Source organism: Amblyomma americanum, chromosome 6, assembly GCF_052857255.1.
Source record: "Amblyomma americanum isolate KBUSLIRL-KWMA chromosome 6, ASM5285725v1, whole genome shotgun sequence".
Taxonomy (NCBI): Eukaryota; Metazoa; Arthropoda; class Arachnida; order Ixodida; family Ixodidae; genus Amblyomma; species Amblyomma americanum.
In genome coordinates this window covers 41,230,292-41,247,308 of record NC_135502.1, presented here as the reverse complement: position 1 = coordinate 41,247,308, position 17,017 = coordinate 41,230,292, and the positions used below count along the sequence as shown (strand labels likewise).

Sequence of the window (17,017 nt, the reverse complement as noted above, 5' to 3'; positions counted from 1 at the left end):
CCGCACTGAGCAACCAATCTGAATAACATGACATTTATTAACGCATGTGTAGAACGTCATGCACCACATAATGCAAACGCTCAGCGGTTTCCATTGTAGTTGAGTGAAGGGCAGTTCTGGCTCACGGTAGAGAGCTCCCATTTCTCAGGTTGGCCGCCGCGGTGGCTGAGTGGTTATGGCGCTCAGCTGCTGACCCGAAAGACGCGGGTTCGATCCCGGCCGCGGCGGTCGAATTTCGATGGAGGCGAAATTCTAGAAGCCCGTGTACTGTGCGATGTCAGTGCACGTTAAAGAACCACAGGTGGTCGAAATTTCCGGAGCCCTTCACTACGGCGTCCCTCATAGCCTGAGTCGCTTTGGAACGTTAAACCCTCATAAACCAAACCAAACCATTTCTCAGGCACAGAAAACGTGCTCGCCTGAACGATAAACAATGTGTCTAAACTCAAGAGTGCACATGTCAAAATGAAGCAGCCGCATTCGGTAAGTAAGCCTTCGGGTGATTATTACACTTTAGCAAAGTGAAATCTTAATGAAACCTTCGCAGTAATGCTGTTCCAAATGGCATTAGCTCTTGCGCCTATTTAATTTAACGATACCGCTGCTATATTCAGCGCACTACGTAGGGACAAAGGAGCAACTGTGGATTAGCTACTGATCAAACTGTCCTGGATTTTTTCCTCCTTTACTTCAGGATCCCAGCTTTATTTGACGTCATCAGTGACTTTGAAACACTGTCAAATCACGTGACTGATAATCTGATAATCTTAAAACGTGCAGAAAAAGAACAAAAAAAGAACAAAAAAGAAAATAGAAACAGCGATAGATAATAAAAGGTGCTAAGAAAACTCAAGTGCGTCTTTAAAAACTTCAATTCCTCCTCCATCAGATACACAGATGGGGTACTAATGCACGTGCCTTCACTGCATATCGAAATTTACTGGGCTTCCAAGATTTCCCTAGCCAATTTTTCCACACGTTTTAAGATTATCAGTTTGTTTTCAGCTTGTTTTATGTCATGCGCATGCGTGTTGTTGCTCTGGGATGGGATGTGGTTTACCGTCTCATTTCATTCTATTCAGTTGTAAGTGTAGCAACCGTCTTGTCTTCGCCCTTCTTCGTCCCGTCCATATGCTACGTTTTTGTTTATAATATGTCTGACCAACTGGCCCCTCAGTATACTCTGTTAAATACGTTCAGACAGCTTGGTTAAAGCGGGGCTTTCTTTATATGTACGTCGTGTTGTGTTTCACATAATATGGAAACAGTTCCCGTGTAGATGTAGGCAATATGAGCCGCTGCCTGGACCCACTAACGCTATCGCGTCATACCGTTACAGACGCAGCTTAAGTGTGTCGACCAAATTTTTGCTTCCTCAGCTCGAAGACACGCGTGCTTGAGGTAAGCGCTGAACGAAGATCTACAGTGCACTATGTCAATATATATATATATATATATATATATATATATATATATATATATATATATATATATATATATATATATATATATATATATATATATATATATATATATATATATATATATATATATATATATATATATTCACAACGATAAAGAGAACGTCATTTTCCAGCGCAGTTATCACGGAGCAGCCAGCTTGCCACAATCAGAACTCTCATTAGGTTGTCGTTGTCTTGCCGGCTATAACAGTGAAAAGAAGAGGTGCACGCGTGCTTGAGGTAAGCGCTGAACGAAGATCTACAGTGCACCATGTCAATATATATATATATATATATATATATATATATATATATATATATATATATATAGATTTAAGAGAAGTGGGCACTTCTACAAAGACACTTTTATTTATCAACGTATCGACCGCGGTGAAACGTTGATAAATAAAAGTGTCTTTGTAGAAGTGCCCACTTCTCTTAAATCTTTATTCTGCGGAGCCAACGCAACCTACGTTCGTGTATATATATATATATATATATATATATATATATATATATATATATATATATATATATATATATATATATATATATATATATATAGAGAGAGAGAGAGAGAGAGAGAGAGAGATATAGAGAGTGAGAGAACTAGTCAAGCTGAGGTTGCAGCTTTTACGCCGGCCTCTACAATCGTCGATGAAAAGCAAAATTTTATCATATCTATCAAAAAGGAATACAAGCTTTTTTCGGAAACTAGACTTGCATGAAAACGGACGTTCTTATGCCTGACTTAAGATCAACTTTTTTTTCGTGCAAGCAGCTTTTGCTTTGAAGTGAATCTAAACCTCAATGCCCGAACGCAAAAAAACAGCCACGCTAAACTGTGACGAATTTTGTTATGACAGAGACGACCATCCTGCCCTCCAGCACGTCGGCACTGCCAGGAATATTTCCACTTTTAATCCTGCCTTCGTGCAGTCCTCGCTTCGCCCTACTGCCACTTACGAAGAACATTTAGATCAGCAAAGCAAAAACAATTAGCCGCATAATTAAATCCAACGTCAGTAAAAAAATCCGAGCAAGGTGTCATAGTTGCGTGCTGCTCACACGACCGACCAATGACTGCAAAGCAAGCAACAAAGAGTTCTACCCGAAAAAAGCAAAAAAATTCGCGTCCACAAATAACCATGTCGCTCCGTCAAGTTTTCTGGGAATAAACAGAGAGTCTTGTATACCAAGGAGCATCGTACCTTGAACTCGTGACCTCCGTTGGTTCGCATCACCGAGGGGACACTGTACTGCGCGAAATTGCCATTTTATTTCCCGGGCACGCGCGCCAACACACACACACCCCTGTAAACGTGCTACGTACCGTAGAAGCGGGCATTATGCTGCAAAGGACGAACTAATAATAAAAAAAAGCTAGCCACGGCATGTTTTGCGGCCGCCGGTGCATTCGCGACGCGGCCCCGCCCTATCCGGAGTGGAGACAGCGCTTCATATGAATTGACTTAATGCGCCTGCCGGCTGCAGGCTACATTTGACTCTTCCACAGCATTTTGGTAATCGCTCGACACTGAGTCTTTGTTTACACCTGATTTATCACTTCTCAGGCGTTTTTTTGTTCTTTATTATTTTTTTGTCCAAGCTTTACGTGCCTCGTACGAGCTGAAACAGTTGCTTTGGCGACGGGCGCCTGGCCGTAGCAAGGCTACAGTAATGTGTGCGAATACATTTTTATCGAACGAATGCGCCTCTACATGCGCTCAAAGCTGTGTTGTGCCGCCGAAAATTAAAGAAAAAAAATCAAGGTCGGACGTGTACAACAGCGGAAGTATAAGCTGCGTGTTAAAGAAATGCAAGATGAAACGACAGAGGGAGAGATGTCGCCATGGCAGGCCCGACGGTCGGAATCGAATGAGCCACACAACATCTACATACGCGATATAAATCAGCTGGCATAAGCAATTCAGCCGGTTCGATATTCAAAAAGGCGGTTTAACGCACCGCTTCTGTGTATTCGTCCGGCGCCCCGCTCATCAAATAAAGGTCCCTACTCGTACTGTTGACTTAATATACGTATGCAAACAACACACAGCGCAAACACTTCGGCTACGATGTTCTGCTGCTGAACTTGAAACTAGGCGAGCGTTTTACGAAACATCATCTGGCCAAAATGAGGTATATTGCTAAAAAGTCACATAACAAGTGTTATAGACAAGGGTTCCTAATGGAACCCGAAAAGTGAATAGTTTTTGTTTGACCTTGGTTAGTGACCGTTATAGTATACCTGTTTGGCGGTGAACTTGAAAATATGGGTCCGGTTTTCATCCTAATGATGGCGGTAGCGAAAATCATGTTGACAGACAGAGATGTTTAATCACTCCAGTTAAGAAACTACCAATCAAAACCTCGGAATGTTCCGCGACCAGTTCCTGGAGGTTTGCAGACGACGTTGCCGTCAGCGTGGGGTGGAGTTCACTGCTGGAGGCTTCGGGCAAGTTTCCTGCGTTTTCAGCGGTCCTCAGCAGCCGGTTTCATTGCTGCAAGTTACTCGACATCCAGCAAACCTCCAAGGCTGTGACCAGTCGGGATGTTGGATTCCGATACATTGGGCCACTGGGAGGTTCTGCCACTGGTACTATCAAAGAGCTCTGGTTAACTGCAACAGCGACTGCAGTTAGAGAGGTGTCATATATGGTTCGCCTCCAAAACAACTGTTGGGGAATTAAAGCCACAGCTTAGTACACCGAAAGGACGCCAAGGACAAAGATGGAACGGAGGCGTGGGCCGAAAAGCTGGTACGCGTCAGGTATCTACAATACTGTTTTCCAGATACTTCGAGTCGAAAAAGACGAAGACAGCGGACCGTAACATTTCAAGGGACAATGCTTCTTCGCAGGGAGAAAGTAGGAGTATACAATTTTACACCAATCTTTACGAGATCAAAGTGACCCAGGCGAGTGAGGTGGCCGAAGTAGCCTCACACAGCGCAAGCGTTTAAGTAAGGAAGTCCAATGCGTAAAACTGTGCCGTCTTGAGCCTGCGGTGTTGCGCGCAAACGTTGAAGCTTGGTTTCACAAAGCCATTAGTTTCATCGTTGATCCTGCTCTTTGCATCGAGAGAGATTCTCAGTGCTCAGTGGCTTATTTGCTTTCGCTCAACGCGATGGCGGACGTTCGGCAAAAACCCCGGGGTCACAATGAAATTCCTCATTGGTCGACGACGGTGCGCCATCAGAATCACGTGACCTAGCGCTGGTAATTCAAACACCTCACAGCGGTCATGAAGTACAACAGTGATGACGTCACTACACAATTCCTGATCGGTCTACAGGGTCGTGAAATCATTCCATCACCACTGAGCAGTGCCTCTAAAAAAGGAAAAGAGACTGCGTTGAAAAGAAAAATGGTCGAGCCAGGATTCGAACCGCTGCACCTTGGGTTCTGAGCTGAGCGCGCTACTCCTCGGCCACTCAGTAACGATTGATGAATGCGATAGTTTCAGGATCTTACGCAACCACCTCATACCGCACAGTTAGCAAACTATCGCACTATACTCTAAAGGCTACTTAAGCATCCCCAGAATTTTTTTTTGCTTCCTACTTCTGAATTAGTACAAAGTAGAATAAAATATAAGCCATGTGTTTGCCATATAAGCCACATAAGCCATGTTCTTTCACGCAGTTTAATCATAAACATGTATTCCTTTACAGTACGTGCAGTCAGATTATGTGGTGCTAACGTAGTATTCAACATCGCCTACATGCAAGAGTTCACTAAATAGAGAAAAACCAAACAAACATTACTTCCGTTCCTGTAACCTGGAAAGAAGTGTGTCCACTAAAATGGGGGCACTCTATACCTATTTAGACATTGTGGCGACAAAAAAAAAATGAAACTAAGAAGTGTTGAAGTGAGAAGTGAAGCAAAGCATAGACCAGGTTCCTAACCACGGCTGCTTAAATGACATTCATTGTGTCGTCGCACATTTACCTCTCAGACTGGCAGTGGCAATAAGAGACAGTTTCTTTTTTAAGTTCCATTCGATCGAGATATATTCACACATACACTGCAAATGAGCACATAGGACACATTTCTATTCCGGCATTAGTACACACAAAACACACTCCACGTATGGCCTCATCTGTTTCTTTAGTGCTTAAAAGGCAAGTTATTGTTGCACAATTGTTTAATAAATGCACATTTGTTTAATAAATGAACGTGTACTCAGCGAATGACGGCTGCATAACTCTGCGATTGCTACTTTTCATGTCTACACTAGGAGAAAAGGTCGATGTGTAAAAACAATTGTTTTTAGCCCGCTTATAAGCTCTCTGTTTAACTCTTGTGACGTCCTTCTCACTGTATACTCAAGAGAACCGCTGAATTAAAGGTGTTTTATCGAACGATGCAGCAAGATTTGCATGGTCTTGTCCTTGTCTGAAAAGTCGCAATCAATGTATTTCGACTTGTTTGCTTTGCTGCTGCGAAATTGATTAATTCTGAACAGGGCTCAAATGTAAACGACGAACATGACTTTTTACATTAAACATGCATGCAGTTGGCCCCACACTCATGTCTGGTTATCTGCGTGGTGTTTAAAGCAGTGAGCAGCGTCGTATTGAACAGTGCTGAAATCCTGGAAAAAAAGATAACGTTGCGCCGCTCCTGACGCATCTGCATAACATTTCTGCTGTCCTGAAAACGAGAAATTATCCGAATCGAATGCACATGCACGCCACGCAAATCAATAAAACAGGTAAATAAGGAAATAACTAAACCGAAACACCTACCAAGCTACTTGGCCAAAAATTTTGATTGGTGGCGATGAGGGGTGTTGCTGTCCAGTACACGTGCTCAGGTTTTCAACGTCTGCACGCCCAAGCTATTGCATGTTTTTTTGCAAAAATTCATTCACAATGTGCCGTTGCAAATAACTAACTTTAGAGCACCAGGAAGAGCCAGGCGATGCAAATGGCACACACTTCTTTCAGTCAGGAACTTTTTTTTTAATCGCGTGTGACGAACAGCAAGTCACGAGATTACTGACGTCACGCGCACGTACTGACGTGTTGTCTGTTGCGGCCAGCTCATTGTAACCTCGTTCTGATACCAGACACTTCACAAATAGGCTTAGCCACATGCCGACTCACACCTTAAGATTTTCTCTAATTCATGCTTCGCTGTAACTGGCGCAAGTATTAGTCCTATGTGGCACAAGGGCTTCTCGGCGTGGCCTGCAATAAGTGCTTTCAAGGGCAAACTACCACCACCCTTCCTCTGCTAATTATCTGGCCTCATTATTCCGTCCGATTCTTTGCCGCCTCATTCATTAAAAACCCCGCTGCCACGCTAGTAGACCACGAATTTTCTTTCTAACCTGCCCAGTTCGGTTTCTTTCTTTTATCGTCCAAAAGAATGCAATCAATTATGTGCACAATCAATTTTATCGCCGTAAAAACTCAAGAAAATTCCTTCCTTGGGCTAAGTTTCTTGAGATATGGCTGACGAAACACAACCCCGGTGAAGAGTCGTTCTGAGCTTACCTGAGACAGCAGTATGAAGATCCTGAGCGATTGCTCTGTGCCGTCCTTTTTGGGTAGGGTCACGACTGCTGACATGTAGGTCTCCAGTCTGGCGTTGGCTTGAGTATGAAACAGAATGGGGACATGTTCTTGAGACCACTACTGCATGCGTAACAAACAAGAAACTGCATGCATGGAGGAGTTAGCCGAAGCTCGTCACGGCAAACGAAACATCAGAAACCAGTGCCTTGAATCAGCACTGTGATATTTCCTTGCTCGGTAGAATCTGTACCTAGTGCGTACTTGCAGTTAAGTGACTATAACGTTCGGCTGATAAGCGCGAATTTGTGAGCCTTATCTCGCTCGCAGTGGCCGCAATGAAATGCAGCGGCGAAATGCAAGAACTTTGATAAGCTGAGTTTAGATGCACGGGATGGTCCAAAATTAACTGGAGAACATCACTGAAGTGTAAATCAAAGGGCGCAGTGTTGGTGGTTAGGCATATAAACACGCATTAATATATTTCAAAAATGACTGCGGCACAAAGCAACCGCTCTGAAATCCCGCCGCGTCAACTTAAACAATATTTGCGCGGTTTTTATTATTTAAATAAAAGCCACGTGTAACCGAATTTTTTACTTACATCTGACGATCATTGACACAGCTATATGAGCAAGATCATGGCGCCTATGAAGAACTGAAAACTACACACAGTTTTATGTTTAGAGTGGTCGTAGATCAGCGTTAGCGTGTCACTGCCGGCTCCAGGCGCACAGAGACAGAAGCATTGGCAAATTCTCAGCTAAAAGCCATAACGACGTCTTTATTGCTTATTAATTAAACCAAATAATGTGACTTCACTGAAACAGGATCTGTCGCATGTTTGCGCAGACATGCGCAAACATCATCATGCCTCCTCGATTCAACTGTCACTAATAACCTATTTCCCCCAGGAACGCCGCGAGTGGGAAACACATGAAACCTAAGTTAACATTTCCCCTGCAACCATCATGTGTTCCTAAGCGTGGGCTGATGCAGCATGCCTCTCTTAAGCACTTATCGCCACACTACACGAGTGGCGCCACACGTCGGAAGAAGGTAACTGCATACCACAACTAAGGAAGGACACAGGCGAGGTTAACCAATACCTTCCATGATGCCAAGGTTCATTGCAAGTATAAAGCCGCCCGAAACTCCACCAAAGCCGTCCCACGCCGGCGCCTGTCAAAGTACGAGATACTCGCCTACGCTGCCGCTAGCACCAAAGTGGTGGGCAAACACTACAGGCGCGCGGTGACACCGGACACGTTGAGTGCTATCGAACTGTAAACGACCAGCGCCAGAGACGGGATGACGGAGACAGCCGTGGCGTTGGTCGCCATTGTTTCACGGACATAGGGTGGTTATGCTGAAATTTTTTGCTGGCAGGCCATCAAATGCGATGCAAACGCAGCCTTCCACAGATGTGTTTCCTGTCTATAACTCCCAGTCTGAAAGTAGGCGCTGATTTTAAAGATTTAACCTGGTTACAAGGTAATCATGCTCGTCTTGAATGCAGATGGTTTTTTGCGGTGATAGTCTCATCTCTGATTGGGCCACGCCGAGGAGACTCTCTTTTACAACTCTATCGAAATATTCCTTTCACTGCCAAAACAATAGGCTTCATCCACCATGTAGCCTTCTATCACCATTCGCCAACGCCCTAGTTCGCATTCGAGCCGCCACGGTGGCTCAGCTGTTACGGCGCTCGGCTGCTGACCCGAAAGACGCGGGTTTGATCCCGGCCGCGGTGGTTGAATTTTGATGCAGGGGAACTTCTAGAGGCCCACGTACTGTGCGGTGTCAACGCACTTTAAAGAACCCCAGGTGATCGAAATTTCCGGAGCCCTTCACTACGGCGTCCCACATAGCCTGAGTCGCTTTGCGACGTTAAACTCCCACAAACCAAACGAAACCTGCTTCGCATTCAGCCCTAAATCCCCATAAACCAAACAAAACCAAGTAGGGAATTGTGAGAAATTCATCGCTACAAAGAAACGCCATTAATTCGAATACCGCTTTAATTATCTTAGTCTTCCCAACTTTTTTCTTTTTGAATAGGTTTATATAGACAGCTACACAGAGCTGAGTCCTCGCCGAGGCACCTCAGCGAAATATCTCGCCGTCTCACTGGCTCTGTCATTTCAAGTTACTGCTGTAAATCAGGCTCAAATAAGCCGGTCTTGTAAAAATCCGTTAAGGAAAGCGCAGGCTTATATGCGCACAACCTACTCTCGAGAACAAAATTCCTGCTTCCAGACAAAAGCGCTTACCACCTCGTCTGTCTCTATTGCAAGACGCTGGTGGAAGGTGGCCCGACAATGAAGCCTAACCGAAGCTCACGTGGTATACACGACTTATGCTGATTGATAGAGTATAAATTTTTTGTGACGTTGCGCAACCTGGCAACACATCCCTCGCAGGACCTTACATTGATCGATAATGCATAGTCTCATCAAAATTACGAGGTTTCATCAAAAGCATATTCAAGAGCTTCTACTCCATCCGCCCTCAGTTTGTGCAAAATGCACATGCACCGCCGTTAGCAACTGCGTAAGTGTATCAAATGGTACCCAGTATACCTTCCACGTTGCCCACTCGCGGAAAGTCCACCGACCTAAGTGCATCCGGTTCTCTAGGGCCTGCGGGAAGGGAAGGACAAGGTCGCCGGACTCCAGGGCGGTGGCCAGCGTCTCCATGGCAGGAAACGAGACCAGGCCAAAGCTCGAACAGAAGCGTGGCGTCGGCGTGGACTCCAAGCTCCAGGGCGGGGAGTAGTAGTCGAAGTAGTGCACTGGAGACAACGCATTCATGAGGGAGGTGACGAAAAGAAACAATACCAGGTAGGAAACAACAGCTATTCAGTGAGGAAGTTTTTGAAAGCTGAGAGACAAATAGGCAACGAAAGAGCAAGAGAAAGTGTGAAAGTGAAGGGTGCAGCGTTAGAAAAGGAAAAGGTTGCCGTTATGAAATGTGCAGAGTATACTAAGCGACAAAAGCTTACCGCTATTTTTGACTTGTGCCAAAGGAGCAGGAAGCTCTGAATGAGTGACTTCAGACGGGCCTATTAAACGAACTCGTGTAAGCATCCACGTATGCTCTTTTTTTCTTGCGCCTTTAGGAACATACGCGCAATATACACCCTCTATGTACACTGGCACAAAGTTTAACAATTCGCACTAACAATATCGCAGCTAGAGCCGCCGCGGTGGCTGAGTGGTTATGGCGCTCGGCTGCCGGCCCAAAAGACGCGGGTTCGACCCCGGCCGCGGCGGTCGAATTTCGATGGAGGTGAAATTCTAGAGGCCCGTGTGCTGTGCGATGTCAATGCACGTAAAAGAACCCCAGGTGGTCGAAATTTCCGGAGCCCTTCACTACGGCGTCCCTCATAGCCTGGGTCGCTTTGGGACGTTAAACCCCCATAAACCAAACCAATATCGCAGCTAGGTCGAAATAGTTCTAGATAGCTGCAAGCGAGCGGCTTTTACGTTCCGTTTACATGTTTGCGACGACATCACTTTGAACTTCACAGCTACATCGTGTGCAATTTTAAATCTCCCATAATTACCGTCGCCATAGAGCACGTCGTTCGGGTTGTCGTGTATGCCACCGCTGAGCTCCGAAAGCACACCGTTGGATGGGGTCGAACCCACGAAAGGCCGTGACATGTCCTCCTCGTAGACCACTTTCTGCAGTGTTTCCATGTACAGTTTGACGTAGTCGTCGCGATGCTCGGTCGTTAAGAGCCTGTGTCGTGCAGTCAAGGATAAACACGAGGCCATGGGTTAGATCGGCTAGACCGACACGTAACCAAGATCAAATTGTCATGCGCCGGTGGCTCAGTGCAGATCAGTCACAATAGCTAAACACGTTAAAACTGAAGTCAACTTTGATGAGTCGCATGCCTGCCATTCGAACCAATCTCAAGAATAAGAAACGCTTTGGTCAAATATATTTACGAATCTTGCACCAGTAGCTGCATGAACGAAGGTCCTCATGCGTGAGACCAGTTGCTAACTGACTGGACTTTTCACTGTCCTGTCATTGTATGTTTAATTGACGATGCCGAGCATTCGCTAACCGAAAGTTTTTTGCAAATTTGCAAACCTTTTGCAAAACCTTTTGCCTCAACATAGCTTTCTTTTTATGAACTACTTTTGCCATAGTATGTTGAAGATGTACACTGTGAACTGCGTAACAGATCCATTTTTGTATTTAAAGTGCATTTACAATAGCTTTGTTTTCACTCATAAATGGGTGCAACTTCATCCATAGCAACAACAATCTTCGCGAATTGACTTGGGGTAACATGAACCTACGTCCGGGGAGTTAGAGCTTTAAGAGCACTGTCTGGCACTTCGCCGATTAATAGAGGAGGTTCACTTTACAGAAAACCTAATTAATCAGTTGCCTCGTCGACTGAAAAATCCTGCCTGTCAACAAATGCCCCGTTCTAGGCTCCTTGTCAAACTTTCGTGGGTTAAGTGGCACCCTGTTCCCTGATTCTTGAGCCTCTTGTAGATAAGGTGCGGCTCGTTTCAGGAAACTCGGATTACTGTTGAATACAATATTTTCACGTGGCTGAGATGACAGCCCAGATACAGACGAGAGACTAGCGCATAATTAAAAGTGTTTATTACCCTCACTTGCACCCACAAAGGACTAAATAACTCGGCGACGACAGCGTGTGCGCACGGTGGTCGAGAAAGAAATGAATCACCGCTGCTCTCAGCCGCGCTCAATTTTAAGCTCAGGAATAACTTTCGAGATAAGGCACGAATAGCGCCCACGACAGTCTGGAACAACGTAGAAGCAGTTGCGCGCTTATCCCGGATAAGTTTCGTCGCATCTCGCTTCACGAATACAGTGATAAAGCCGCATGCCAGCGGATTTGAGCATGAACAAAGAATTATTACGAAGTTTCAAAGGAATATAGCTTTAAAACCAATCCCTGAATTATGCCGAACAAAGCCTTGTCTGAGCATGCGGAGGTTCAAACTGGCTGTCCCAGCCGCCACTTTTGTTGCCACTACTTCTGTCAGAAGTATAACTAATCCGTTGCCCTGGCGGTCTTTGGATGTGATATGCTTGTTCTGGGGTTGACACTAACATTCTGATTATGGCAGATGTTGGTTTAAGAACGTTGGCTGGCAGACGAAGAAAAAAAATGTCGACGTTTCCGCTTAGAGCACGTGAATCCATCGAAGCACAAGGCAGCTCCAACCACAAAGTTGTTAAAAAGCAGCGCCACTCATATGCTGACTAGAATCTCCAGTCAAAGAGCATAAACTGCTCCTGGTTTCGACGCTATTCTCGCTCCAAGAGAAAGGAATTTGCACAGTTCTGTGCGCAGTCAGAAATTATTTGTGTGCAGTAAGAAGTTATTTACCCAGTCAGCAGCCTACCACTCCACGTGCTTGTCACCTCCAGATGCGGGTTAAGAATATAAAGACTTTTGCACGGTACTGCACGATTGGCGATGATTGTGGAGGAACAGAAGAAGCAAATGTGTTTCTGAAACCTTAAAGGGTATACGTAGGCGCATTCAAACGCAGCCGCCGTGTGCTGAATTGAGAGAATTTTGTAGCGATAGCTACATTACGGTAGCATTTCGAGCCTTCAGCGTGGTGCGGAGCAGCTGCCGACGCGGCGCCGTGACTGATCACGTGGTTCGTCACGTGGTTGGTCACGTGACCAAGTTCCACTCGGCCAGCTGTAACTCATTCAATAAAACCAACTCGCCCAAGCATCCGTTTTTTTTTCATCTGTAGCTATCGCGTCACTCCAGGCTTAACCAGAGCTAAACCACCACCAATTTTTTTTTGCATGAGCGAACCTAGCTGGGAACAAAGCAGCGCTCTGCAAATAAAGGTAAACAAATGCACCCGCTTCCACGGTGAGTGAAAGCAAGCTTATGCACTCCCGGGCAGCTGCGAAGAATTTGTTTCCATTTTCTCTTCTGAGGTAGCCGCCGTGGTGGCTGAGTGGTTATGGCGCTCGGCTGCTGGCCCGAAAGACGCGAGTTTGATCCCGGCCGCGGTGGTCAAATTTCGATGGAGGCGAAATTCTTGAGACCCATGTGCTGTGCGATGTCAGTGCACGTTAAAGAACCCCAGGTGGTCGATATTTCCGGAGCCCTTCACTACGGCGTCCCTCATAGCCTGGGTCGCTTTGGGACGTTAAACCCCCATAAAAATTAAAAAAAACAAGATCTCCTCTCAGGTGACGTTGAGAGAAAAAAAGAAGAAAACATTAAACTTTTAGAAAAATTTAATCCGGACACTGCATTATACCGTGGTGAGGTTTGTGCAATTAGAATTATCGGGGAAATATTTTGAGTTTTTATTTAAGCGTAAGAAATATGAATTAACCTTAGCTCGTTGAAAAAAATAACCACGTAAAAACCTTTGCTCTTCTGCAGAAATAATGAATATTCCGAGACCAAGACACGACGAATATAATGTTTCATTATTAGCGCTTGGGCAAGATATTTCACGGTCCTTGCGCCGGAATTGAGTCCTACCAGAGACTGCGCACAAATTGTCTTCCCCAAACAGTTCTCGTTCTCTCAGTTTCTTTTTTTACCTCTGTACTTCTGTACAAAATATCCCCTAGTTAACTGCAGACTACGTCTACAACCATATGCTCATGATAGATCGACAAAAAGGACATTTATAACATAAACTCTAGTCATCGCCTCTCAGTAAGCAATAAACGAGTTCACAGACTTGAAGCAGCAGTTGTGCAAGCCTCAGAGCTGGGCAATAGTAATGCGTATACCCGCATTCAGGCATTGCGTTTATAACTGCCATGAGTTGGGCACGGCTTTAAGCGGCATTGCGCGGCCTCTACGCCACCCTAGACCAAAGGAAGTGAGGAAACTAAGCGGTGCTCTCGGTGCGCGTCGACTGATTGCACGCGCAAACATTCGCGTTTAAAACCCTGCGGGGATCGCTTGCTCAACGTGGTCCTCCTACCTCTCTCTCGCCAACGCCAAACACCATCAGCGACGCAATAGGACCCCAGCTGTTTTTAAGGATCTAGCAGTGCTTTCGAAAGACCTCAGTTTTGAAATTCTAGCCCTTAAGAAACCCGTGCATCTACTGTTCATAAAATTAATGAGAGAAAAAAATGTCTTTGTTCCGATAGTAAACGTTCATAATGTATTTGTTCTATTGCATTCTTGCTTGTTGTTTTTTTTTATGCGCTGGTTTCTTAATTTTCAGTAGAAAAAAAAACGAGCGCAAAAGCAAAAGAATGCGTACGAACAAAGGTATGCATTGGCAAGACCATACTATTATATACGGGTATGTAAGTAAACGCTTGGTTTTGCCAATACCTTCGAGAAGCTTACAACAACTTTTATATTTAAGTACTGCTTATATGATGTTTAGGTACTGCCAGAGTCATTAGGCCTATTGACGCGCCAGCGAAAATTGCATTATTCCTATACGTTGAGCTTCCTTAGATTCTACGTGAAATCGCATAGTTAAAGCCGTATTCTTGAGTCGGAAATGGCGTTTCTGCTCTGCTAAAGCGCACAAGCGTCTAAGAAACGACGTATGCCAGACTAGACTACTTACTTCCACCAGTTGTAGGCAAGGCCGAGTTCGTTCTCACTATTTCCGCACCAGAGAATGACGCTCGCGTGGTGTCCGAGGCGCCGTACCTGCGTTCACACCAGAACACTCCTGTACTTCCCTCTCAAGAACAGAACATCGAAGCCATCAGAGTCTGGTTGGTGTTGTTTTAGAGCCCGTACCACCATTAATGCGCATTCTTGCGATACTTGCGCGTTAACAGACTTAGCGGTTACTAAGCGTTCCTAGAACTGCGTGGATTTGGACTAGTTGGTCGCAGAGCTTTATGTTGGTTTTCACCATGCATTATTAAAACATGCAACATTAACGGGCTAGAAATGCACAACATTAAACGACAACTGTTGTTTATAACGTTGAATTCAACCTTGTCATACATATTTCTCACATTTCAGTGTAAGTAACTTCTTCAGTTCTTAACTTGCTCGAAAAATGCGATTTGAGAGTCGTAAGGAGAAGAATAAATATAAAGTAAATATTTGATGATAATAATAAATCTCAGTATCTTAGTCAAATTTCCAGTATTTCGTATGATTTTCAAACAGTTTCGAGCATGAAAAGCCCGTATCAAAAACGGCGAAGTGGAAAGAAGGCATGTTTGGTCCTTGCAAAGGCACATTTACTTCGTTGCAGTTTTAGTCGCTCTCAAAGCACACATAAACTAGCGTTTTCATATGTTCTTATTAAGCTTTCTTTCAACACTGTCAATAAATAAACAGCATATACTGAGTTACACAATGTAATATAAACTGCCTAAAATTTTAGCCCACATTAAACAGTTTGAAGAATACCAGCAACCGTAACAGTTGCTTTTTGTTACCAGCAATAAAACTTGCATATCCAGGCTCTCTGGAGACACACTATTTAGAAAGTAAGTTGTAATGTGATTGAAAACTTTATTAAATGCTTTGATAATTATTTGAGCTTATTACACTGCAGAAATAAGGCCATGTGATATAAACACTGTAATAATACCAGCGAAAGCCCGGCGAGTTCTCCGATACCTCTAATGCACCCTTTCTATACAAGGCCTGTCATCTAATTCGGTACACAAGGAGGAAAGAATTAAGATTCGAAATCAATAACTCAGGTTTACTAGCACAGAATATTGCGCCTCTTGGCTCCTTCATTGAGTGGAACCACTGCCATACGTCGACACGGTGTGAAATACACTCGTAACGCACTATTTGTCGTTGCTGTTATTGTTTTGTCTTAACGGTATCCCAATGCGATAAACAGAGTGCAACTTTCTGGAGAATGGTAGCTTTTGAAACACTCCGTGCGGTGTCGGGAGGAAACTACTATCTGCCAACTGTAAGACGCGTACAGCGCTGAGGTGTGTCAATACTCATGTACTTTGAGCGGGGAGAGAATCCCGATTCATATTAACTGGCAGGACAGGCTTGAGGTCATCCTGACCTAACCGAGAATGGAGTCTAAGGTTTGCGTGGTTAATCATGAGAGACATCGGTTTCATGCTGCGTGTCGAACGTGTTACACGGCCGACTATTTCGCATCAAACCATGTCACTTCGTGTCACGAACTTCGTCGCGATGTGTTTTTGCATCTGCGCTATGTCGGCCCAGAATCATAATCTAGAAACAAGGAATCAAGAATTTACACCCTTGTTCACAGTTATATTTTATTATTGATTGATTTATTTATTTATTTTTATTTTTCATTTATTTATTTATACCGTTGAAGGTTGTAGTGGGGCAAGAGAGATGCGGGTGCAAACGCAGTTTTGCCCCTGTAAAGAATACTTTTTTTCAATAAGACTCTGCTTGAGGCGAAGCCAAAGCAGAAAATTTGAAATGTTCTGTTTAATACAAACGAAAACCAAGCGATTTAAAATCTAAGCGTGGAAGCCCGAAATGGTGCAACGTGATTCCAAGTGTTTCGGGACCCCTTTTTGTTGCGTAATTCGGAAATAATCAGAACTACGACCGTGGGGCGGCACATTGTAAAGATCATTTCCAAGCTAAAAGCTTTTTACTGCTTCACGAATTAGTGCTTTAACCTGTGACGTCACGGCTTTAGTCAACAGACAATTTATACATCAAATGTGGTGCTGCACAGGGGCAAAAAAGCGGGGAAAAAGCTTTTAAAGAGTCAAAAACACCACCCGTATACTTTGAGCCTATAAATGTCATCCTAGAGCTTTCGGCGCTGCCTGCAAGCTTTCTTGCCGCATAAAATCTAATCACTGGGAGAGAAGGCAATAAAAATCGCATTTCCTCTCCTCACATGGGTGACGATTGACGAGAGAGCTGCGCACCCCCCTCTCGCTAAGCCATAAAGATAAGGTTTCCAGTCATCTCTGTCAGGTTATTTACGTCAGTGAGACCTTTTATTGGACGTAACTAATCGATGAGCGTTTGTTCTCAAAGAATATTTTTCAACCGTTCTAGCTTTGCGTTTCGCGGATG

At 44.5% G+C, this 17,017-nt stretch overlaps 1 protein-coding gene across 1 annotated transcript in view; it reads right to left on the bottom strand.

The window, feature by feature from the left end:
- Nucleotides 1-17,017, bottom strand: part of LOC144095227 (beta-mannosidase-like) — a 55,983-nt gene that overhangs the window by 21,505 nt on the left and 17,461 nt on the right. The window contains exons 9-12 of the mRNA XM_077629012.1: nucleotides 14,574-14,659; nucleotides 10,559-10,737; nucleotides 9,608-9,784; nucleotides 6,973-7,070 (exon numbers count right to left, since the gene is read on the bottom strand). Of these exons, the coding sequence (XP_077485138.1) occupies nucleotides 6,973-7,070; nucleotides 9,608-9,784; nucleotides 10,559-10,737; nucleotides 14,574-14,659 (540 nt within the window). The remainder of the gene's footprint in view (nucleotides 1-6,972; nucleotides 7,071-9,607; nucleotides 9,785-10,558; nucleotides 10,738-14,573; nucleotides 14,660-17,017) is intronic.